The sequence below is a fragment of the Oxyura jamaicensis genome, chromosome 8 (genome assembly GCF_011077185.1).
Source record: "Oxyura jamaicensis isolate SHBP4307 breed ruddy duck chromosome 8, BPBGC_Ojam_1.0, whole genome shotgun sequence".
Classification (NCBI taxonomy): Eukaryota; Metazoa; Chordata; class Aves; order Anseriformes; family Anatidae; genus Oxyura; species Oxyura jamaicensis.
The window spans coordinates 8,116,189-8,142,960 of NC_048900.1; the positions used below are offsets into that span (position 1 = coordinate 8,116,189).

General features: G+C 36.3%; 1 protein-coding gene across 1 annotated transcript in view; it reads right to left on the minus strand.

Moving 5' to 3' along the window:
- Positions 1-331: 331 nt before the first annotated feature.
- Positions 332-26,772, minus strand: part of CDC73 (cell division cycle 73) — a 101,957-nt gene continuing 75,516 nt past the window's right edge. The window contains exons 11-17 of the mRNA XM_035333352.1: positions 23,829-23,886; positions 20,929-20,964; positions 20,536-20,623; positions 13,304-13,465; positions 11,300-11,400; positions 8,097-8,238; positions 332-6,853 (exon numbers count right to left, since the gene is read on the minus strand). Of these exons, the coding sequence (XP_035189243.1) occupies positions 6,817-6,853; positions 8,097-8,238; positions 11,300-11,400; positions 13,304-13,465; positions 20,536-20,623; positions 20,929-20,964; positions 23,829-23,886 (624 nt within the window). The 3' untranslated portion in view covers positions 332-6,816. The remainder of the gene's footprint in view (positions 6,854-8,096; positions 8,239-11,299; positions 11,401-13,303; positions 13,466-20,535; positions 20,624-20,928; positions 20,965-23,828; positions 23,887-26,772) is intronic.

Here is a 26,772-nt window from a genome sequence, read left to right on the forward strand (position 1 = left end):
TCATTTTACAACTCAGCAGAACCTCCATTTCTCTGTCTTGTTACTAAAAGCTTCAAGGTTATTGCTGGTTTTTAAGGAGTCTTTCAGTCTGCAGACAATGCCATATGCTGCATTGCTAAGTGTGGTATGGAACATTAAGAGCTGCATTAAAGAAAGCCAGACATCTCTATTCCAAATATAAACTTTGTCTAATGTTTTACTATCACAAAAATGTGCTTGACATGGATACAATATGGTCAATGATGGTTTACAGGGTTAGCAGCCTATTACTTAATATGCTTTTGAATTATTGTGCCCCCTACCTCCAGTTAAGCACTGACCATAATTTCCCCCATTTTTCTGTAATAGATCTCTTCCCAGATGCACTACCACCTGCAATGGTCATTATTTCCTGTTGCAAGAGATAGTGTACACTTAAGGAGCGAAAAATTAGAAGATACCTGCCCCAGGGTCCTTCCTACTGTGACTGGTAACATTGTAACTGAAGGTACTCATCCCAGAACTAATAGTATAAGCCATGATTCCAGTATACAAAAGAAGAAACATTTTAAAAAAATGTTGCACAACATGATGCACTAAGAATGACTGGTCTACTAACAGCAAATTTAGCACCATTTTGACTTGCGGACTGTGCAGAAGACAAGATTGTTTTTGAAGGTACCTCTGTGACATTTATGAAAAGAATAAATCCCTGACATATTCAATGCATTTAGGATATTTTCCCCCCAAACAGATTTTGCTCTGCTGAAATTCTCAAAGGCTATTTCTTACTCTCAGGAATGGCAAGAGAGCACAGCTTTCTTTTAGTCTGCATCAAACTGCATAAATAAGATTCATGAGAGCTAAAATATTAAATACAGAGTTCTCCTTAGTCATAATTTCTTATGTAGCTTTGTTACTACATTGATCATCTCATGTTGTATGCCCAAATGTCAAACTTCTGTTCCAGAAAAAAAAATTCAACATATGAAGACCACTGTACCTCAATTGTGATGCAATACAAAACTAGCATGTAAAAAATTACAGCATGCATCATGAGGGATGCACATTTCTCCTCAGCAGAATAATGTGAATGTAAATATATGCAAATAAAGACGAAGTTAAATGTGTTTAAGTTTTGTATTTCAAAGATCATCCAACTGCTTTGATTCCTGGGGGAATGGGAAGCTAGATGAACAGACCAGGTACTGACCAAAGCCAAAGAAATCAAGATCAAAAATTAAAATTAATCAAATTCAAGGGAGATTTTTTCATATGATGGAGTGTATCTACAGAACCACACCATTAGATGAAGTTAAATTGGACTATTGGGAAAGCAATTTAGGGTATTAATCCACTGCACACAGAATAATGCTGCCTGCACAATCAGTTGAGGAAGTCTTTCAGTTTCATAATCTTTCTTTAGGAAGCTTTTCTGTCTACATATTTTCTTGCATCTTTAACCTCATTATTCCTTTTTTAGCAGCTTCTCAGCAACCAGACTAATTACTTCCAACATGCATAAAACAGAGGCTCTTTCATAAAGGTTTTATTACAGAACAAAAAGACCTCCACTCTGCAGCGCAATCTGCAATCTAAGTTTGACACAAGATGCAACAAGTGAATTTAAACAAAGTTAGGTAGATTCATGGCTGAAAGTAGCTCCGATTCAAAGCGGCTATACATCATGTTCTGGAGTAACTGGTCTTCCACTCTAATGCCTCGCTGTGTTATTCACACGATCTTCAGCAGTGTTATCATTTAAACCAGTGGAGCAGTGCTGAGAGAAACATGCTTTCCTTTGCTTCTTCTTTCATGAAGAATTTGACTCCTACATTTAGAAAACCAACTCATCATGGAAACTCTGCAGGACATTTTCGCTAACAATTTTCAAAAGGTGGACTTCAGCTGATACCAAGCTATTAAGTCTAAAAATGTCACCAATACAGTGCAGATCTTAAATACTAGGTCAAGTGGCATGACATTTCAACAACTTAAGATTTATCAAAAAAAAAAAAGTCACTAAGCACAACTTCATGACAGTTTTGTTAGTTTAAAGTTTTAACCTTATGAGAAGTTTGTCTTCTCCTTTCATTGAGTGGTGGCTGTCCCAGTTTCTGAAAATATTTTATTTCAACTTGAACCTTCAAAACCACTGGTATGTTCTGGGCCCATTAACAAAGGCCAGAGTTTATAATTTACAAACTCTTTAACCAAACCTTAAAGCAACTCAAAGACTTACCTCTGATTTCATTGACACATGCAGAAACCTTGTGAAGCAAATAAAGAGTTTTTCTGAATTTAAATGAAAACGAACTACAGCAAAAGAATTTTCAGATGCAAATAAAAACCAAGAACCATGCTACTTTTCTTATAGATTTTATGTATCACCTCATATGTTTCAGTTTTACATGTGAACTAGTCTCTGCATTGAAGTTTCAAACATCTGAGATTGTTCTTTGCATTAGCAGTCTTATAAAAGAAATATAGAAAAAATCTTGAAAGACAAATGAATGCAGTAAATCAGTCTTTGCAGAAGCACAGCCTATTGCTGTGTGCTACCCTACCAATGCATTTTGCTTGATTAAATATTATTCTCAAATTTACTCTATGGTAGCATCAACACTAGGAGAAGAATGATCTACAGACATCAATGACAGCTGAACAACTGACTCCATGTCAACTCACTGGATCATAGTTGCAGTAGGAAACCATCTTCATGGTTGTCAAGTACATTAGCTCCATTTAAGCATTTTCATATTTGAAGCGATCTATTTTCAATATCTGTTTCAGAGTTATCATGTCATGTTAACAGTCTGAAGGTAAAAAGAGTGCATAAATAACCAAAGAAGGTAAACTGTACAATCGCTACTGAAGTACGTATCTGTTCAGGAAATAAAAGCAAAGCTGCCACAGTTCTTCAAAACAATTAAGTAACAAATGAACAATTCAGAATATGACATTCAGAGATTCCAGTTTGTGACACATTTTTCCATAGATCAGCTGAACTGTAACCTACTTGGCCAACAGTTTCTTCAGGCAGGGATTTTAATTTTTCATGAACTCATTGCTCTAATAAAGTACTTGGCATTAGTTATGGCTTTTGAATTAAAATGCATTCATGACATTAAATTTTAAAATCACTAAGCCATTAATTTTGACCAGCATTTTTTTTTGTGTGTAGTGTTTTCAAGAATTAGCAACTAAGTGCTTATTTCACCAGCAAAAGAATGAAAGCTGTACTAATAAAACTTATTTTTGTAGGTCCCTGTGGAGAATGGTAATATTTTATACCCTGTATATCAAACAAGAGCCAAAAACAAATTTTCTGTTCTGAGCAAGGCTTATCTGACAAATACCACATAGTTGAACTTACAATCAAGGGCAACTTAACACAATCTGCTATCTACATTTTCTTCTACATTCAAAAATAAAAAGGTTTACAGCATTGCAGAACAGTTCTCTAAGTTGTCTATTTCTAGCAATGACTTTAGTGCCTATTTGTGAAACTATCTTGCTACAAAAGTTCCCAGGTAATAACTGAATAGCTGAGCCTATTCAATGGAAGATGCTGATCTGCAATTTATTCAGGTATGCAAGTCCATTTCAAAAAGCAGTTGTCCTACTTTACCTTACGACAAATTCCTGCTTTGCTTTTGTTTAGTGTAACATTCAGAAAGCTCAAAGAGTATAAATCACAGGTATTTTAGCTCTTAATATAAAATCATTACTTCAGCTACCCCTACTGGCCCCTACAACCTTGCCACCAAAAGAAATAATCACCTGCTGACAGTACAGGAGCCCAAGAGCAGACTTCAAAAGAGTTTTCATCTTGTTTTATCGCGTTTCATCTCATTCATCTTGTAGTTATGAAACAGTGTGGAGCTATGACACTTAAGATATTTAATAGAAACAGCCAATTTGATTCACATGCTAGTATCATTCTACCATTCAATAAACTACAGCCAGTAAAGTAGCTCAGTTTTAGTTATACATTTTAATTGAGTACAATTTACACACTTTATACACTTCTAAGCAGTGTCAAATTTGCTCAACAATAAGAATACAGCTCACTAAAACAGATGTCTGATCCTGCAGCTTCTCCAGTTCTTAGCATCAGTTTTCTTTATTACTCTACATTAACTTGTAGATAAATTAAGCATAACATAAGTGTCTAAAAATCCAGCTGTGTTGCAAAACGCTGCTGTAAGGCTAAATTTTCAAGTCCAAGTAGTTTCATAATCTATGTGCAGATATTTCTGAAGGCAGCAGGAATGCTGCTCTCTGACAACCTAATTAAACTTCCAATAATGTCAGCAGGAATCTGATTGTGAAATGGCTCATTTTATAAACATCACTACTTTTATGACTGATAAAGACGCACGATCAGAGATGATCAGGTGCCATCTCCTTCACAATATACACTTTACAACTTGTGTTGTAAATTGCCTGCAAGTACAAAAACATGAAGATGTTAAAAGTGTGTGCTCAATCCATAGGAAGTGGCACAGTTGATACAAAGATTCCATGGATTTTGCTCTTCTGCCACCTTCACATCTATAACTTCACTAGTTTCTGAGGATTTACTCCCAATATATACAAAAATTTACATCAGGCCATCTTCTCTGTATAATATTGGACACAGGATTACACAAGCTTTTAAAATGCAAGTAAAATATAGGGCAGAGAAAATATAATTGGAGTTTGCATGTATTAAGACCAATGTATAGACTCTATACCACAAGTGCATACATGAAGCAGACTTCTCTTCCAAGTTTGGTTTGTAAATTCGCTGCCCATTGTAGAAGTTTCTTTAAAACTGTAATTTTTTCTTTAGTACTGTAAAGTACTAAGTCTGAAAAAGATTCCATTTCTAATTGGAACATTTCAGCGTCAAAAAAGCCACACGTTATATCCCTCTATTTAAACAGTAACAAACCCTAGGTTTGCAGCTTCCTTATGGTACTTACTGTGCTGTTGATAGCCAGTTTTTGTAACTATAGCACAGGCTAAACCAACATATAGAATGTTTTTAGCTCACTCATATATGACACTGATACTCCTTTAATAAAGCTTAGGCATTAAGAAAAACAGTCACTTGGTACTGACCAAAGCGCCCGTGCAAATAGAACTTTCTAGCATATTTTAAACAAGCTCTGCTTTGCTTGCTCTCAGCCACTTTGCAGAATCTGTTCAAAAATCCAGTGACAACTTCTAATCTTGGTGTTGTTGTTGTTTGTTTGTTTTTATTTCCATTAAGATAATTGGCTAAATTTAAAGATAGTAATCCTGATACAGCAGGGATAGAAACATATTATTAAAACCCTTTCAGACCTCACAGTCCTCATATAAATTTAAGACAATCTTAAAAACCTCTGAAGATGTGCCTTCTGGTTTTATTAAAAATGAAGGTAACATCAAATAAAAAGCAAAACTAAAGTAGAATAGGTAGAACATTTTACTTTTGTCAAACCTTAAATGTAAAGTATATTAAAAAACATGGTTTTGGATTTCAAGAACAGGAATATAAACATGTATTTTCTATCCCAGAAAAAAAACCATGCAGGTGTTACAATACTTAATCATTCTCTACATCCACTTGTATGCAACATCAACTTAATGTTATTAAATAGATACACAGATACCATAAATCCATACAAATACCATGGTCTTCTGGCCTCGGTTATACTGTAGCTCGAGCAAATCTGGTCTTTGGTAAGTGGAGTAAGTTCATTTTCCGCTCTAATGCAGGACTGTTAGGAGACCATATTATCACTCATATCAGAAAACGACAGCTTCCGTAAACATAAACTGGGCTACTTTCCTCACAAGAAAATAATATTAGTGGTGATATTAGAGGTACAAATGCAAAGAAGTTAAAATGATTCCATCCTTGTGGTGGTTGTTTCAGGAAAAAAAAAATCCAAACTCTCTCCCTTTCTATTCGTTGTTTAATCCAGGTAACATTTAAACTCATATGAAGGTATTTTGATAGATGGGAATGTACACAGGAACGCTTTCAGTTTAAATAAAGAGAACTCTGGAGAATGGAGATTTAAAATTACCATGACCTGAAGGTATTTGTAATAAAGTTTAAAGATTTAGTAAACTGGGACATTACAAATCCAAAAGAAATTTCTAGATTTTTCATCTTCCCTTTTTCAAAGACTGACAGAATATACACATACAGGTTGACATTTTGATTTATCCAAAACAATCTTACTTTTGCTCAGTTTGCAAGTCCTACCGACTAAAATGTAGTATCATTCACAACAAAATATTTTCAATAAGTGAAACAATAAGCAAAGAAAACCAAAACTAAGCTCAGAAGCTAAGTGGTTTAGAAAGCCTTGGTAACATGTATGTGTGCGTTAGTGTGTCTATCACTTTTTTATACATATATATATAGACACGCACACATATATATACACACACGTGCGCACACGCGCACAGGCACACACACATTTGTAACCTGCAGTGGAGATCAATCTATTTTCTAATAAGGAACAAAACACATTGTTTTAAAATGTGTCTAATTTAACAAAACAGAGAAGAAACTGCTGCTATCAAAATATACAATTTGGATTGCAGACTAGGAGGCTAACAACATTAAAAAAATAGTTTTAAGCAAAACCCCTTTGCTTCTGAATAAGGACAGGTATCAACCTGCCATAGCATGAAGCATCCAAAACAGATTTTATAAAAAGTTTCAACTGTGACCCTTCTTCATTCGTAAAGTTCTTGACGTATTACATAGTGCGAGCTCTGGTCTCCGAACTGGAGCCTCTTTCATTGTTCTTAATCCATACTCCATGAAATAAATGGCAGCTGAAGGATTCAGAATCTCAAGTGAGATTTATGCTTCACCATATACCTTAAAAATAAAAAGAACAGGAAACAAAATTACTATTTTTTGGTATCTATAGAAATTTTGTCTCTCAGGAATAACACAGACTTTGTTAAAACTAAATTCTTAGAGCACTAGCGAGTTGCTAAAGAGATGCAATGTCTTATAAGCCATAAGGCTTTATTATGCACGGTATTTGTCCCACTGCAAGATAGTCAGCTAAAATGTTTGCTTTGAAGAAAATTCACATCATCCGGGGCATCAAAAGGATTCTAGCATTTGAAAACCGTTGCTAAAGATAACTCCAGCTCATTCTGGGAATTCAGATATATAGTTTAGCTGGGACTTAAATAAAAAGCATAGAAAGTTTGATGTTCAGAATCATTTAGACAATTCCCACTGGACTTTTCTTTTTGAAGTCCACTCAATCATTCAAGCAGTTCGCTGTGCAATCAACATGAAAAGATTAAACATTCATTAAATGCATGGACTTTTCTCTTCCCTCAATATTTCAGCTGCTTCATGACCAAGTTTCTTCTCTAAAACATGAAAAAGATATTACAATTAACTTTTCATTCAGAGAGGGTTATGAGCCATGGCAAAGCCAAGTCAGAAGCAGCACTGCTCTTCACAAAGCTGCTGGTGCTCCTCCATCCCTCACTTCTCATGAAAGGCAGCACTAAGTACTTGGAAAGCTCCAAAGATACAGAGGAAAGAAAGACTACACCAAAACTCATTATATGCCACATCTTCTGTGACCTTCCTCTTCTATCTGGTGCTGTGGACTCAGAGGCATCAGAGTAAGATTATACTTCATAGCTCTTTTATCTTCAAGTAGTTTCTCACCTTTGCTATACTGTCATCTAGTGAGGTACAGACAGAAAAGAGTAGAGCTCTTAAAGCTCAGAACTGTAGTCCAAGAGAAGGGCTAAGGGAACAACGGGAAAATGCACCACCTAAGTTGTTCTCCACTCTTTTCCTTCTGCCTAAAGAGAGGTGGGGGAATCACTGTACTAATAGGTCATCAGTAACTGCCCTTCCTTTACATCCACGCACATTATAGTTTGGAGCTTACTATTATTTTGTTTATATTGAAAATATACCTGTATATGTTTCAGGGCATGGTCAGGCAAAGTCTAAACAAATATTTTCAATATAAAACACTGTTCAGCTGTCTAAGTTGTATACAATTGCCTTGTTTCCGTACCTTTTCATTCCCACTGAACATCATAAAAGCATGAGCATAAAGGATTTTCAACAGGAAATGTACCTGTCCAAAGTTTCCCAGAAGCGTAGAAATACTGGCCTGTCCAAGTGTCTTTTATGGTAGCTTAGTTCTAACACTGTTACATCCCATTTCTGTACATTTGGATCCAGACGTACTTCATCATATTTGAGATGAAAAGCTTTAACTACAGGAAACAGGAAAACATTTAGTGCACATACAAGATGACTTTACAGTGTTTAATTATTAGCCATAGAAAATCTCCCCCTTTTTCAGAATAAACTCTGAGAATAAAATTAAACCCATCTCTCAAGAAAGAGAACCAGTCAACAAAGGGCACTGAACTCAAAGGCTGGTGACCCCTCTCCAGTGCTCGTATTACTATAGCTCTAAGTGAAAGGGTGGCCCCTATTGCAGACATTCCAAGGGAACAGCAGAAACTCATGGCCAACTCATGAGAGTTTTCTTTGGAAAACAAAGATATTCTTTCTGAAGACTTTTGAATTGTCTAAAACCTGAAAACAAAAACAAAACAAACAAAAAAAGCAATTCATTTTACTGAGACTACTGAGAAGGAAGCCTGATAACCCCCAAAAGCTACACGTAATATTCTGAAAAATAGTACTGCCAATTTCCTCTGATCTAGTACTCAGCTAATAGTGGTAAATTATTAGCTATTACTTTCCTTTTGGGAAACATTGCCTCATGTGAATTATGTGAACCCCAAGTACTAGCAAAATGACTATTAAATCTTTCTTGTGATTCTTTTTGCTTCCTTGGCCAAATCATAATTTTGACACGATCCAGTGTAAAGTACTTAACTCTTGTACAATTCCTATCTTGTAATCAATTGGATGCATTACATATTCTTGAATAAGCCAAGATGAACTGGAGCAAAATGTGACACCAAAACAAAGTACCTTTGGGGGAACTAACTCTTGTCTGTTAGCTACTAAAACAGTATTCAGTAGTATAATAAGGAATTGCAATGTATAAAATATTGGGGAACAGATTCCCTGACCCCTGCTAGTGAACACAGTATGTTAAATTTAGTAGGAACCCATTAGAATTATAATAGAATCCCAAGGTTCAGCAAAAAGTGCTCTAGAAGATGTCTATCTTAATATCTCACAGTAAGGAATAAAGCAGAATAAAAAAAAAATGCAAAAGCAAAACAAAAAACTCTTTGTTCAGTGTGCATGAAGTCTGCAGTTTTACTGTTTTCCTGTAACACTACTGGACAAGCAGTGTGAAACCAAACCATGAATACCTATATACACTCTGCAATATAACATTGCCTGTTTTAAAATAAGCCTGGAGAAAGCAAGTAGACACATACCAGGGCTATGCATTTACAAAAAAAACAACTGATACAACCTTTGTGTTAAGGATAAATGATATTAAACTGAAAACAACCCATTTCTGAACCTGAAAGAAAACAGAATTAAAGCACAATAATACACACTAGCATTTTAAAGACTTTCCAAATGATATTCCAAATTAAATATTTGCTCATTAACTTGACATCTCATTCACAAATTTCATCTGGAATGTTCACTTGCAGACACAAAGATAAGAAGCTTGCTTGCTACATGAACATTGAACCCTCAGAACGGATGGAAAGAAAACTAAGAACAATTCTAAAGACTCACCTAACAAAATGCTGTGTGACATAGCAATTGAACCAATAAAACCAGTTGGACAGACTCTGCTCTAATTCTTTATGGTAAGCTACCTTCTTGTTTTCTAAAATGACTGTGATATGCTCTAAATCTTTGTTAATCACCATGGGCCCTGTGACTTACACAAGGAACTGCAAGCTGTAGATGAAACAATGGATTGTTGCAGATCCCAGAAAGTGCCTTTACAAAGGCTGTCGAAGACAAATATAGGCAAAGTGATAGCTAGACTGCCATTGCCCATGCACTCCCAATTTACATGGCTTTTATTTTGAAGAGTGAATAAAGCCATTAGGAAAAGCACTAGAGATACTCCTATTAGGAAAGTGTTTTCCAAATAGCTAGCTTTAAAACAACTGAATGCATTTCTAAAACGTAAAGGGTGCATTTCAACTTATCTTTATGAATCAATTAAGGTACTTTCCTTTCACTTTAAAAATCTAAGTATTTGTACATCTCCAGTCTGAACTCCTAACGCTACGTTTTTGATTTGCTAGGTGTTTGGTTTATTTTTTGGCATAGCAAAATATATCATTACAATTCCTATCCTATGTCCCCCTACACATTTTCTTTGTTTCTTCTTTCATTAGTCTCTTCTGTTAAACCATCCTGTGGTATTTTTTATTTTTTTAATTTAAAGCTCTTTCACTTACTAGCTGTTCAATCCTTCATTCAACTCATTCTGTTTTCTTGTTCACAGATGTATCCTTAGCCTTCTGACTGTTCCCCACTCTGCATCCCAAACTAGCATCCTTTGAGGTCCTACTTCTACACCAAATATGCACACAATGCAAAACCTGATCAGACCTGTCTCCTCAGTATACGAACTGGAAGATGACAGACTGATTTTTTATTTTTTTATTTTTAATCTGTAGCTCAGGGAACACTGGTCACTATAAAAAGGTCTGTTTTCTAAGGCAGCTTCACAATGAATCAATAGCAATAGTGAACAGAAGCTTGCAGTTTCTTTAGATATTATTGCAGACTTTGCAATTAGAATAGTGAACAGTGCAAGAGGAGTCATCTGTGTACACCAAAATATACTGGCACGATTGTGCTAACAAAAAAAATGTTCCAATCTACACAGTGGAAACAACTAACTTGCACATTAGAAGTATTTGTATCTTATTACCATCATTATTACCATCAAGTTTTTGTCAAACACCAGACCATACTTGCAAAACTCTTTGTGAAATACTGGGTGATTAATCCTCTCTTCAAACAAGTCATGAAATCCGAAGACAGCCTGTAAACCTGTTGTTTATAAAGTGTTATATAAATAGCCTTTTTGCCTGTTTTACAGGCTTGGAAAGTAAATTTCCTTTCTGGCACAGCAGCTATTTCTGAACCTCTGGTAAAGACAACAGCTCTGAGATTTCCACCAGCTTCCACAGGTCAGAACAGAAGCGTTGCAGAGGACACATTAATATTTGCCATCTGTGTGAATACCCAAGCCCCTACTTTTTCAGCCAACCTAGTCCAACAGTACTTGACCATGAGCATAAACACCACAAAACTAAAAACAGAGTAACAAGCCCTAAAACACTTTAACAAGAACAAAAACCTTACTTTTTGCAAAGATGTCAACAGGTGATCCATCAGGCAAGAGCCAAGGCCAGCCTTTGAATTGCCAAGCTGGACCCTGTACGAATACTGCAACCACACGATCCCTGTGAACATAAAAAGGATGAACATTTACAATACATGTTTTCTTAAACAGGCAATGTATCTTAACATAGTGCATTTCTTGTTGTTGTGGGTGGTCTTTTTTGTGACAGTAATATATCACATTTAACAACCTCACCTTCAGTACAACTACATTTTCTCCATTACAAAGCAAGGAATAAAATGTTATGTGAATTATCTAGACTTTTAGTTCTGCCCTTTGCAGATTTATTTATTTGAAATAGTGAAATAGTGTTTATTTCTGGACATCGCTTTGCTTTTTATAAGTGTTCAAACAGTTTAAACATAATTCCCTACAAATTAGACTGTAACTTGAGATGTAGCAATTTAAAAGCCTTTATTCTGCACAGTGTTAGCTTTTATTCTAAAAATTTATTGCAAGAGACAGCTGCTAAATTTCTGCCTCCAGTTGCAAAGTGCGTCATTTATTGTGAGGGTATGTAACCATTACCTGCGGTTTAAGACAATACATTTGTGATTAAGATGATGAAGCTTTTATATTAATAAAATGTTCAGAAAAACCTTTGAGAATACATGTCCTCCCACATACAGTCTGCCTTCTTCTTGAACGTTTACATCATCCAAGCATGGTTCCTACCTACTAGAACAAATAACTGCATCCCTAACCTAACACCCAAATTTAATTCTAGTCTACCAAACCCCAAATGGAAAAGAACGATCAAGGGATATCTTTGTGATTATTTTTAAAGATAAAAACAGAAACTTGAAGGTTTGCCATTTAAAATTGTGTTGCAAGGTTTGTAATGGGTAACAGAAAAAGCAGCAACAACTTTAAATGCAACAACTTCAAAAATCTCCACGTGTTAATTTCCAGATGTTAATATCTGATGCTCTGTTGGATTAAACACAAGCTAAATACACATCATTTTAATCTCTTTGGTCAGAAGCACTTTAAATACCAATTTGGATATTAAGGTTTGATCATCTTAAGTGCTATTCAGTATTAGAATTTCAAAACCACTGATTTGTGATTTATTCAAGTTTTAAATATAGAACACTTAATTTAGGAATAGGACCTTCCCAAAAATACTCCTCTCTGTTAAAATCTACTTTCGAAGCTACAAAATCAAAAATGTCATGCACATCTAAAATCCTCACACCTCTGAGGAAGAACTAAAAATGTTTCCTAATTCATTACCTCACAAATAATAAACGTATTTCTCCAGAATTTTTCTATTCAAAGAGAAATATATTTTCATAGTATCAAAGAACGGGCTTAGAGACAAAATCTTTTACTTTTATGAAAAAGCTGCAAAAAGCTCTCTCTCATTCCCTTCCCCCAACTGGGGCTGTCCCTTCAGAAATAAGCTTCTATCATTGAATCCTGTTCATTGAATCTGATTCACTACTGAAACGGCAGTTCTGTTTTTACTGTTTTTTTTTGTTGTTGTTGTTGTTGTTTGTTTGTTTTTTGTTTGTTTGTTCCCCCCCCCCTTTATTATAAAAGTTAGAATAGCAGATGTTGAAGAGGTCAGCAAATGCATCTTCCCAATAGACTCTAATTCAGAAAGAAGATAATAAAGGAGGATTCTTCTCTTGGACCATGCTTCAGCAACTCACATGCTACAGTATCACAAACTGGAAAACTCATGAATATTCTTACTTGAATTCCTGGAACATTTCCGACAAACTGAAAATAGTTGTGCTGCTCATATTGTTAAAACAAAATGTTATTTTAAGACAGATCTATCAAGAAGTTTAGCTTTATATCTTTTAACCTGGAGACAACACTCCTATAGAGTCACTCAAATCCATTCTTATAGCCTTGTCTTCACTTCTTATGCAGTTTAACAGAATTTTATTGGTCCCCTCCACATTCTGCATTCCCCTGATAAAGAAGTTTTGTAATGGGAAAATCTATTTTACCAGTCTTGTGGCATAAGCTTTAGAGGTTGGTCTACTACTCGGTAAGGTACAGTAACGCTGACTGTAGTTCCCCCAGGCTGCATCTGGTCCTTCCTTCTCTGTATTAGAGTTTCGTTTTCTCGCTGACAGCCTTGCTTCTTCTTTTCATCTGATGGTACAAACCTTGGAGGATAGAGAAACATTCAGTAGGCAAAAGTAATTTGATCAAATCAACAGGAAAAGTACCAGCTTTATCAGAATGTTGCATTATTGGCAGCAGTCACTGAAGCCATCTCATTTTCACCACACCAAGCCTCCAGGACTACTCATTCAGTACAGCAAGACGACAAAGTTTCTTCAGTCTTTGTGATAAAACCAGTTGTACTAGAAGGTCCTCTGTCCCTCAAATCTACAACCAGAGCTGTTCCTACATGTTTGTGGCATGCCTTGCCTACCTTACCCAACACATTTGCAGATGAGAAGCCAGATCATAGCCTGCTGAATAGCAACAACAAATTATATTTAACGATCGAGGATAAATAATATGTGAAGACATAGGGAAGCTTAGGCATTAAGAAATTATTGCTTCCTGGAGTAAATTTTATACCTTTTGTCTTTGGAGAACTCAAACCTATTCACCAGAATTATTTTGTCCTCATGAAAGCTGGGATTTTTAGTCAAATGGATCAGGTTTTATTCTATTTTTTTATGAGTGATTTTACAAGATCAGATGATTCATCTGGTTACTACAAGGTATGTACTACAATTATGGATTATTTTTTTAAAAAAATTCTTCTCTGATAAATTATGCTTACAAAGTAAGGATGGCATGATCCTTATGTCTCACATAATGCCAGTAAGACAAAAATAAATGGTTATGAAATGACCCGCCAAATGAATTTCAGAATTTTTATTTTTCAGCCCCGTCATTGTTTTAAGAAAAAAAAAAAGCAATTCCATTTCAAGAGCCTCTTCTATATGGCAATAATAAAATAAAATACACAGCAGTTCTTAAAATTGGCATCATAAATTTGATATTAGTGTAGGGCTTTTTACTGATAAAAAAGGAAAGATAAAATAATGCATTTTTACAGATGTAAAACTACATCACAGAAAGGTATGCTGATGTGACCAGTATCACCCACCAGGCCAGCAAAAAAACTAAGGAGAGAGCAAGAGCTCAGAGCCATCAGAGCCTACCAGTCTACTGAGAACCACCCAGTAGCACTACTAATATTGTTTGCCTCTGACATTTCATTTCCAAAGTTCCGACAAAAAGAAAGAGTATATTCCAGGTAACTGCACCAAGGTATCAGGAGTATTGGTGCTATATTTCAAAAACACAGTACTCCACACAACAGGTAAGATTTCTCTTCATTATAGAACAGATGGCGCATTCTGAACGTTTACTGCATTTCTGGGTATGCTGCTTGAACCATTTCTAGAGGTATTCTCTTCCACCATTTTAAGTTCAGTACTGAAAAACAATTCGAATATGCTTAAACAACAGGTAGACTGCACTTGAAATTACTGTGGAAATAGTAAAAAGGAAAGAAAAATGAAGTAAGAGGAAAAGTTCATTATTCACCCCACTTGAAAAGACTGGCTTTTGCTAACATTTCATACTCAGGGAGGAAGTGGTATCAGGGCTTGGGGAGAAGCATTACAGATTTAATATTGTGTTTTAGGCTTTTAAAAACACATTTTAAATGGAAAGCCAACCAGCTCTACCAAGTTAGAGGAACAAGGATATTAACAACCAATATTGATTCTGCAAAGAGTCTGGCAATTTCACCACTATAAATTTTATCTGAAACACCCCGATGTTGGCTGACATAGGCATTCTCTGTGTTACTTCTAGCTTCATATGTTTGTGTCTAAAAACTCATTTCAATGCTAGTTTATTGACAAGTTTCTCTCCAGTTCATGGTCAGCTAAAAACTGTTACCTAACTGATTCAAACCCAATGTTGCCGTAATGTCTGCATCTTCTGGACTACAATACCCTCCCATTTTATTTGCTATAGAAGTCTGAATAGGGCAGAACAAATACCTTCTTACCTGAATGTTCTGAAGAAAAAAAAATACAATGAGCAGATTCAAAATGGAAGAGTAAACACACAAACACACACAGAGTAGAAGGAATAAACAACAGCTTTCAGAATGTTTATGAAATACACGCTGAATTCATGGCTACTTTGCTCCAAAATCCTTGAAATGCAAGCATGTATAATAAAAGCCACGTGCTCTCAAACTGAGAATCATTTATAATCATACAGCAATTTCTATTATGAGAGGCTTACTCCATCACTAGACATAAAAGTCAAACTCAAGAAACCTGAGTAGTAAAGAAAACAGCAAAATACCATCTTCTCTTGGGAATAATTTGCCACAATACTCTGCCTGGTAGCTTAACAACACATTTGTACTTGACCCTTTTTAATCATGCAATACACTAGAAATGTGTTCTGAAGCCTGACTATGCAGTAGCTTGCATTTTTGTTGCTTCTCCAGATTACTGTTCCCTCGTCAAACAAAAGTGATCCCACACCTATTTAGAAACCATCTTTATATTTATACTCTTACTAGGAAATTAATAGTGCTCAATCCTGTTGCTGTTAGTTTCCAAAACCACTATTTGCATAAAAACTGGTGCGCTTTCGCACTTAAATGCAGCAGGTCCCTTTCTGTAAGGGCAAGTGATTGAGCAAGATCAAATTATGGGAGGTAACTGGTAAGACACCATCCATCGAACTGCCAGAACTGCTTGCGTCTAAGCTCTAAACTCACAGGAATTGCTGGCGTTAACTTTAAAACGCTTTCACCCGGGTCAGGTCAATGCTTTCCGCCTCCCAATTTGGGCCTTCTGAAAAATGCATGAACGGAGAATAAGGCAACTCCAATGCTGGACAGTAACTGAGCTCATCACAACACACATCCGATTACGTTTAGAATTTGAGACTTGTTTTACAACCCTCTCACTATTTCTTATTTGATTACAGTGTCAAAAGCCTCATATACCTACCTTCGCAAGAGAACAAGGCACTTTCGTAATGCATCATCCCTGAGTCTTTCAGACTGTTTGCTCCATATCAAAGTTGAATAAATCTCAGTGAGTTGCCTGGCCACATATATCAGTTAGAGAAACTGTACTTTAACAGAAGTTTCACAGGGTTTGTTTGCTACATCATTTTTAGCTGTGCAAAACTGCTTTTTTTGTGTTGTTTTTTTTTTTGAGGACCAATTATAAATTGAGGGCCAATTATAAATTTTCAACCCATTCAGTTTAACTGTGTACTCTGCTTTCTCACCAGACAAATAAAAGCAATTACAGTTAAACACATCCTAAGCAAATCATCATCATAATCAAAGTATATATTCATCACCTAAATGTTTACATCTTCCTGATAAAAATTTCTGCTCCACTCTTGTTCCATGTAACCCAAACACTCCTTCTTTATTACCCCACACCTCACAGAACAGTAAGGGAGCAGCACTGCAGCCTGTGAACAGTGTGCTTCACACGCATACCAAAGCCTTCCACCCCAAACAGCCCTGCATACCTCACCCTCCCAGAGGTGCCTCACCTGAATTCTGGGGATTCTCTTACTTTTCCTAGCCAACTCCTCTGCAATGTCCCTCAAACACTCCTGCTCCAAAAATCCCTTTTCCCTGTGCTGTACCATTGGTCTCTGATACAGCTAACAGGCAGGCTGATTACCTCTAAAAATACAAGAAATTCAAATCCATCTGCGTCTTCCTCATTAATTTAGGTGTTTCCCCATGTGGATGGACAGCATCTTTTTTTTTTTTATTCCAAAGCCTGCGGCAAATGAAATGCATCTTCTGAATTGCTACTGTTCTGTCAAATTTAGCTGAAAGAGGGGAATGAATTACAGAAGGTGGTGACTCAAGGCAGAAACTACACAACTCTTTTGCCCCGCAAAATCATTCCATATATATCATTCTACATCATGGCCGGTTCCACACTCTGCATACCCAAACATTAAGAACAAACCCTGCAGCCATTCCTAAACAAACTACTTCAGTAAATTTGAAATGCTAAAGTTACAGGCCAGGTGGCACATTTTCTAGAAAAGTGCTAGAGCTGTCACAGCTGAATTAATATTTCGCTCTTCTGAGTTTTGCTATTGCATTTCTGATTGAGCATTACCCCTTGCTTCTTCACTTTGCCTTTGATACCTGTTAACTATGTCAGTGTCTTCCTTTGTTCCCTTATTTTTTTCTCTTCCCAGGATGAAGTTCTTTGCACTCAAACGCTCAGCCTTCTTTAGGAGCAAGTCTAGAGAAGCTAACTGTAATTGTGCCCCCATGGAGCTGGAAACAGCGCAGCCTTCCTAGCACGGATATACTTTGAGATGACACACAGGTGCTTTATTCCATTATATCTATTCCTGCACCAGAGTCATGAACTACATAGATGTAAAATCCAGGGCTTGGGCTTATGTAATTGTTTCTTAAGCATAAAAACCCACATAAACAAGCAACATCCTCTGTCAACACAATTAGATCAATCTAGTAACTGCTCGCACATTAAATCATAATGTTAAAAGCCAGCCTTCTCACAGACTGAGTATTTCGTAAGAGGCCCTAGGAGTCCAGGATGCCTACCAGATCTTTGGTGGCATGTGGCAGTAATCTAGAAGCCAGGAATAGCTAGAGATCTGAAGGCACCTTGCATCTCACAGTGCTGTTTTAAAAAATTCTAGGGCAACTCCGCTAAAAATTTAGCACCACAATATGGACAGACTATTTCTCAAAAACAAGCGTATAAAGTCTCATAAAGGATAAGGGAAGTGCTGAAGGTGGAAGAAAGAATAACTATCCACTTTTTGGATGGACTACTGGTGCAGTCTATAACGGTACATTTTTCTGTGAAAATGACTGGTTCAGAAAAATGGACTGATATTAACAGACAGGCAACTTTAAACACCGTGGTCTGTCAGACAAGTTTTTGTTTATTAAAAACACAATGCTGATTTCTACCTTGCCAAGATGGAAGCAACGTATAATGTTGACTGCATTTAGCCGTAATGAATTAAATTTTAGAATCTGATAGGTTCATTTATTTAAGCAACTGCAGTTGTAAACTGCCATATTCTAGCACACTGCAATGTAATAAATCAATTTTAGCACCTCAGGATTATTTCCCTAAAAGAATTTTCATCAGTTCTTACTGATAATGCTTCATTATCATTTTTGCTGTATATGAACTTTAAAAAAGAATACCCACTACTTCTGCACAGAGACATTTAATAATGATTGCTAAACAAAACTAACAAAAATAACATTTCCCATCTTTCTGGTACCAACGCAATGTAGTTTCTAAGATGTTACAGCGATGTTGGCAAAGAAAGACTGAACGCGCTGTCAGAGTCCAACTGCCTGACCGCTCATTGTCCTCGAGAGCAAGTGATCCCTCTGCATGCAGAGGTTGGCTATGATATGAGGTTGCAATTTTGCTTTTAAGAATGTATTCTGATTTCGTTCTCTGCATACACTGTTTTATTTATCATGTTGTCTTTTGTAACTGTTTCTAGCAGGTATACATTTTTCTATATCTCCTAACTTCACTACTGCTGTCGAGCAACTTCCTAACAAGCAATACAAGCTCGCTTCTCCCTTTCCATTTTTCAACTTCTCAGAATCTTTTCATTTTTCAAATGAATCCCAAATACCACTGAAATCAGTGCAATGTTATTCTACCCATAGAAGTCCCACTTTTCCACTTCTCTTTTTTAGAACTTGACTCACTTTTTCCAATCTTTGTTGGTACTTAATGTATTTATACCCTAATAAAGGGTAGCAGTCCCTTTTGCAGATGGTCTTAACACTACCCTACCTTACTTAAAGCACAACTTACTCTATAGACTCTTATTCACAAGCATAATGCTAAATCAAAACTCCTATTATTACTGAATTTTTACTGAGTAACATTTACTCTCAAGTATATCTTGTCTGAAGTGCCAATTAGTGTGAGAGTCCAATACTTTCTGACCAGGGTCTTTTAGATGTTCCAAAAGAGAATAATTTAATGTTAATATTGAGTTTACTTATTTGGGCATAGGTTTGACACTACATGGGATTTCGATTAAGTAGGGTGATACAGCAATGAACTGAAATCGACACGCAAGTATAATATACAGGTACAATTACAGAGTTACATTGCAATACAAACATTCTCATTACCAGTCACTGTATATTCATCACCACAATGCTGCGTGTCCCCAGCCACTGGGAAGAAATACGCATTGAAGAAAGCTCAAGCCTGTTCTCTTCAAATTTCATTTCTTTGGTTGTTCAGTTTTTATACTCTGTGTTGGGCTAGGCAACATAAAAACCACCCTCCTGGTGGTATGGCTGGCTCTACAAGTTATTATCTTCTATTGATTGTCTCAGGGAAGACCATTTAGACCACTAGTTGATCTGCTCAGCTACTATAGCCATTTATCTAAAAGGCCAACCTCTGCATCTCTTTGCCTTTACCATAGCTGTGGTCATCTCCTGCCTTCTCTTCTGAGCTGCACGATCCCTTTCTGTACTTAAAGGGGCTTATAAAAAAGAAACAAAGTGGCTTTTTACACAGGCAGATAGTGATGGGACAACAAGGAGGTTTTAAACTCCAAAAGGGGAGATTTAGATTAGATCTTACGTGGAAATTCTTTACTGGGAGTGATGAAGCACTGGACCAGGTTGCCCAGAGAAGCTATGGATGCCCCATGCTGGAGCTGTTCAAGGCCAGACTCAATGGGGCCCTGGGCAACGTGGTCTACTGGGTGGCATCCCTGCCTATGGCAGGGGGTTGGAACTGGATAGTCTTTAAGGTCCCTTTTGATCCAAGCAGTTGTGTGATTCTGTGATCATCCTTGCCTAACTCCTCTGAGCCTTCCTTCCACGGTAAGGGTTTGTTATCACTTGCACATGCATGCATATACATTACATAAGAAGAAAACCACTCCAGTCATTAGAAATGGTACTGTAAGACCTTCTCAATCTGCCCATTTGGCTCAATTGTGCAAACACTGATTATTTTTTTTTTTTTTTTGCCTTTTTTAAACCACTTGGTTTGAGGCATAAATTTCTTTTCTAATCTGGTCTGTAAAACTAGTTTGTCGTGAGACAGAAGAAACTCCCTCCTGACTGTTAATTTGGTACTAATAAAACTTGATATCTGACAACATTTTTTTATACAGTATTACAGTATGTTCTAGTATGTTCTAATCAGCTACTTACTTCAGATCTTGCAGAAGGTCCTTTGCATTAAGCATTGTTATTAAAGAGGTCGTGGCTGCCGGAATGATGATTATGGGAGTTCGAGATCCTGTAGAGAAAATAAAGTTATATTTCTTGACTTTTTTTTCCCCTTTTAATTAAAGGAGCTGTACATAAAACCAAGATTTTGCTTAACAGATCGCAATTATGGTAAATATTCAAGGGAATCTGTAGTAAATACCTAAATTGAAGGTCTTCATTCACCATAGAAAGCATATCCCTATATCAGGAGTCTCTAAATATTGGTAATCACATATTTGGCAAAATATAATTGTTTGCTTGTGGTTCCAGCAAAAGAAAGTGTGGGCATAATTCACACAAAAATGAAAAGGACAGTAACTAAAAATGACTAACCTTTTTTCTGGTTTGGAGGTGGTCTTGCTTGAGAAACTGAGAAAAAAACAGAATATACAACAGAATGAGTAATACATAATACAAATGCTAAGATTCAAAACATTTCAATGTTTATCTCACTTTTCAATGTTTTGAGATGCAGGAGTCACACTATAGTCATTAGATCATTTACACAGAAGCAATACACAAAGTTGAAGAGGGGATTTATAATTTGGGTTTCAGTATTCAGCAGACAAACAGCTTTTGACTGTCTGAAAACAGATGCAAGTACAGTTGAGACAATCTCCTCTACTTTTTCTGAAACTAGTCATCTTTCTCTATCCTCCCCAAAGGGAAAGGACGGTATAGCACTGAAACACTGCCAGCAATCTTCAAGCAAGCTGCTTGTAGATCCCAAGCTCAACTGTGCTGAACCAACAGGAAGACTGTTTCACAACAAGACAATCTTTACAGATCCTCAACTTTTCACAAGTAGGTGTTACAGTAAATGAAATCCATAGGATTAGCTATCATTCAGACATACTGAACTTTCTACAGTCTAAGTCTTCGATAGCTTCAGACTTATTCGGTTCAGTTTCTGATTACCATTATCCCCCTAGTTGGACTTTAACCCACAATAAAGTGTTTCCTTTTTAGTCTTCCATGTTTAATGACCTCCTAGTTTTGAGAGATATTTCAGTCCAAAGCTGGAAAAGCGCATGTTTCTTCACTTTGGTGCTATTACCGAATAAGCTGGTTTTCTCCAAATAAATATTTTATAGTTCAGTTTTAATAAATTAGAGTTTTCAGGATTCCTAACTTAAAGAAAGGACTATTGTGCTTAATAATTACCATTATCCTAATTCACAAAATTAGAAAAGTCAGTAGTAAAAAGATTGATGCAGACTGTACCTTAAGTCTCAACTGCTACTATGCATGACAAATTTCATTAATTGACTTCCAATTTCGTAGCACCAACTTGCTCATGTTTATTTATGACCAACTGTTTCAGAAACTGGCTAGAACATTATAAATATTCAAACCACACAGTTGCCATTGTTGAAATATTGAGACTATATCCTTAATTATCTTTTCCTAACACTGTCAAATGCACAGATATAACTGGCAATACCACATTGAACTACTTGAATTTTACATACCCAATGTTTTTATTTTATTTTTTAATTTAAGGATCTCCTTACTGCAAAAAAAAAGTTCCTGAAACATATGGACAGCATTAGCTGCCAAGAAAAAAAAGCTTCTGTAAGAAATATGATAGCTGTACCGAGACAGGTTAGTAGAAAACTAGATAATCTAAATAGGTATCGCGGGGGGCGCCCAAAAAAAAAGAAATATTTGATCAAATCAACATTATAGAATTGTTTTGATCAATTCAGCTAATCCTTCCATGTGCAATGATGCAACCTCCTTCACATTGCACATTTAAATACTGTCACCACTATGAACAGACACTCCCTCCCTCCTGAGGCTCAAACCCCCCAGTGTCCTAGAACATGCAGAATAAGAAATCCTTTCTTGGAATGTAGTGTTATATATTTCTTCAGACTGTTTTTTCTCTTTTCAACAGTATGGAAGCAAGCTAGTGGAATAGAGAAGGGCAACATCAGTATAAAAATACACTTCTGTCAGTTAATGCACATGAACTACGACTAGCAAGTAGAGACCTATGACAATTCACTCAGATTTCTGCTCTTGCTACTTCTACCCTTTTCATACTGCTGTCTGTCAGCTTCATTTGCATTGTTATGCTCAACAGGGCCAGTGAGGTGAGTATGACAGGCAGCATGACCTTTCTAGTACCTAAATAACCAAACAGAAAAACCTGTGCACAACAGCATTTAGGTATGCTGTGAGAATATTCAATATTAGAATAGATTGAGGATGAATCCTTTTACAACATTAAAGCATTAAATCCTACAAATAAAGCTGAAGGAATTAGCAAGGCACATATTCAAAGCTCTTAGTAATCTAAACAAGACCACAGTACTCCAGCAGAATTTCTAGAAAAAAGCATATTCATTTAGAAAGGCAGCTTTGATTAAAAAAAAAAAAACACCAAAGAAACTACTGACAAAAAAACAAAGTGATCCCTTCTCAACGCCTTCATAACAATAACTATTTTCTCATTCTTAAATCATACCTTTCACTTGAAAGTTTCTTCCACCAAACCAAAAATTCTCATAACGTCATTTAAGTACAGCCATGTACATCACTGTTTGGAAGCACCGAGTTTCTGTTTGTATTTTTACATTCTTCCTCAATCTTTTTCGATGTGTTTCTCATTAAAACAAAACAAAATGCCTACATCTTTCTAACGTTGAACTTCAATTGGAAATTCAGTCTGATGTACAGAACTGACTTGGTAGCTAAAGTCTATTAGATTGGGAATTTAACAATCCAGCTGAATCCTCATTACACATATCTTACATGTTAAGAAGTGTGAGAAATAATGGTAATACACTGAAAGAAATACTTGTATTTCTGATATATTGAAGAAGTATAACAGATCTCTTTCTGAGACTGGCTTTTGTATTTAGGTTGTTTCTCCTTGATATATTAACCAACTCTCACTACATATTTGAGAAGTCATTCTGAACTACTAACCTTACAGCCATTTTTTTCACTTGACACTTTTCAATTTCACTGTCACGTCCTTTCGACAGGATGACTGAGCAAACATGCTGAACAGAATGAAGCCAAGCACCAGAACGTTTCAATTCTCAAGCTATGTGTGGTATAACTAACTAGAAAGTCACGTGTTATTTCCAACATATATTTAATTAAAAGCCGGAAACAGGACCCCCAGCTAACCATTCTTCAGCTAACCAAAATTTTCAATACTTCTCGGAAGCTTATTACTTGCTTGGAGCAGAAGGATGAATGAAAAGATGTCACCCTACCTGGTCGTGGTACAGGCTGCGCTGCTGGCGTTTGTGTTTTTCGAGCAGAAGCACCTTCCTTTGAAAAGACAGAAAAGGTAACATTAATAGCTGGCCTTTTTGTCAGGTACATATATTTTTAAATGAACACAGAACTACAGAGGACTTGTGTGTTTCTATTAAAAAGGAGAAAAAATATCGAACATACTCAAAACTCTTTACAGATCCTGTTTTAGATGCGGGGGAGCAGAGAACCTGAAAAGCTTTTATAGGTTTACCTTTTAACCATCAGATGCTCCATCAGAAATAGTTTTCTATATTCAAAGAAAGTTTTCTTACTTATACTATTGCTTCATTTTAAACACGATCACTTGTAACTAAGTGTTCATATGGAAATTGGCTACAGAGATTTCAAAACTTGATCTGCTTATGCTCTAGGATGGAAAACTAGGACCAAGGAATTGCAATGTATTCCTGCCTTCAGGAGTTTTAGTGACCAGAAATAGCACTCTCATGATAATTAGTTCTGCTCATGCCTTATCCAATTACCTTAATGTAACAAACAAAAGACCTGTACTATTTATTCTTGTTAACTCTGCAGAGTCAACACACCATGTAAGAGAAAAGTGAGGTCACACGTCTGCTTTTAAAGCAACAAAATTCCTGCAAGAACAAATTCTGCTCTTAGTGCTTTCTGTGAAGCCCCACTGAACAATACATACATTACCAACGGCGTAAGAAAACAACCAAAAGAAAAAAAGAAACAACCAAAAACCAGCCACTTCAATTTGCAAGGCTACCAGAAAACCTTTAACATGAAACCACGCGTGCATTTTATCTGAACATTAAGCACTATGTGAGTGTATCCTACATCTGAGACACACTCGGTAAGGTCGGAGATCTTAACCTAGGAAAAACTCTTTGGAAAGACTCCGGTATGGTGCTATCACATCTGTATGTCCACGCATAAATAACAGTATGTTCTGTAATTCAAAATTAAAAACCTAAAAAGCAGGAGACCACATGCAAGCAGCCTCAAGTTCCATGATTTAATTAACACTTAAAGATCCTGCTTTCAAGTTTCCACCATGAAAGTTAGAACACAGCTTTTTACATCCAGCAAGCTCCTATTAATCTTTAGCATTAGGATTTAACCTTTGATTGAAAGAAATGGATTAATCCTGAATTTTTCTGTACTATTTTCTGACTGTTAAAATAGCAACATCTATGTAGGGCATTTGAGTCAGTAACTGTTATTTTAAGACTTTTTTTTAATATCTACGAAAAAGTACTTTTGCCTGTCCTTTCACCGTAATTCCTGAGAAAATGATGAACATCAGAATATTGCACTCTGAAGGAAGAGAAGCAGCAAAGGTTGCCTATCTCTGAGAGAAGCCTTGCAGCTGAGGAGCAACCACTATTTAAAACTGCATCGCCTTTCTTTTAGCCAAGAAAGTAGAAATAAAACTTTGCATCTGTTTCCATAGAAAAATATGATTTTCTATGTGAAAAGGCTGTTCCTGTGGTGCACTAGTGACACATTTTGAAGAAATACCAAGAATTCTGCCATGGCATGTCTTTAAAGCCCCAGAACCTTAACGAAAAAGAAAGCAAGCTGGCAAGCTACAGAAACATTGTTTCTAGTGACGCTAAGTTGCAGATTTCAAACCCAATTTAGTTTGTTTGGATGCTTAACTACCATTATCTGCAATCCCATGCATCCATTCACTTTTCCTCCCTGATGAATCAATACTGCAGCCTTTCTGCCTTCCCTTCCACTTACTGACTGCTTCCAATACCTCCAACAGACCTGCAGGTCCTATGGCAGCTGCCATGGGGGTAGGACAAAGGAGCTGCTTCAAACATACTGGAGGTTTTCTGCAGCCTTGGAAAAAATTACAGTCACAAAGCCTTGCTTGAGTTTCCATAGGACTTGTGCTTGTGATTTTTCTCTTCACCAAGATTGCCATAAAGCACCAGAACATACGTAGTCACAAGCGATATACATAGCCTGCAAATGATTTTTTTCCCCATACTTTTGTCTGAATTCTCTGAAGTGATGAATGGGAAACCCTGTGCAGAGGCATAAAAGGAAAAGGCAAGGCTTTAAGAACATTTCAACTGCAAAATAAATAAATAATACTGCAAGCATAACATCAAAGTGTGTGATTAATGGTAGGAAATAAATTCATTTAGATGAGTAGACACAAAAACACAGCTACCAATTCTATGTCCATGACCTTTCCATTTGTAAGAACAATTTCTGCAAAATCAATAAAATGATGGAGGTCATGACTTTTAGTTTTGTAAATCACCGCCTTAGACTGTGATAATTTCACGGATGAATCTCAGCTCACAGCCCCAGATATGCTGGCTTCTCACCAGACACTGATCGGTTGTCACCCACTGAAGGTATACACCCTTCCTCCACCACTGATTCATCATCTCTCTTGTCACCTTAAGATCGTGAGTGACCTAATCACCACCTTCTACCATTTAAAATCATCACCTTCTACCATTTAAAAAAAATGTAGTTGCAGTGACCAGTACTTTAACCACTGATTTTTTTTTAAGAAAAGTATGCTATTAAGATCGAGAAAAAATAAAAGTACAAATGGTTATGGTTGACAAGATACATGAAGGGAAAAAAAGATGCTTTCTGTAAGAAAATCATCTGAAAGATAATTTCAGTAACATTTCACACCGCCCTGAAAACAAAAGATACTGAGTTTAGATACAAACTGAACGCTTTTCAAGAGCATTCAAATAGAGGCGTAGGTTTTTCTTATGACGAAGCACTAATTTATGGCATGAGTTCTGTTTACAAATCACATATAACCACAGAATTATATGATGGCTTCTCTCAGAGAGAGAAAAAAAAAGATCAAGTTGACAGAGTAAATATTATAGTGGGTTCCTTTAACCACACAGCAAGCGTGGCTGTTAATTTATGCCCTGTTAGAAT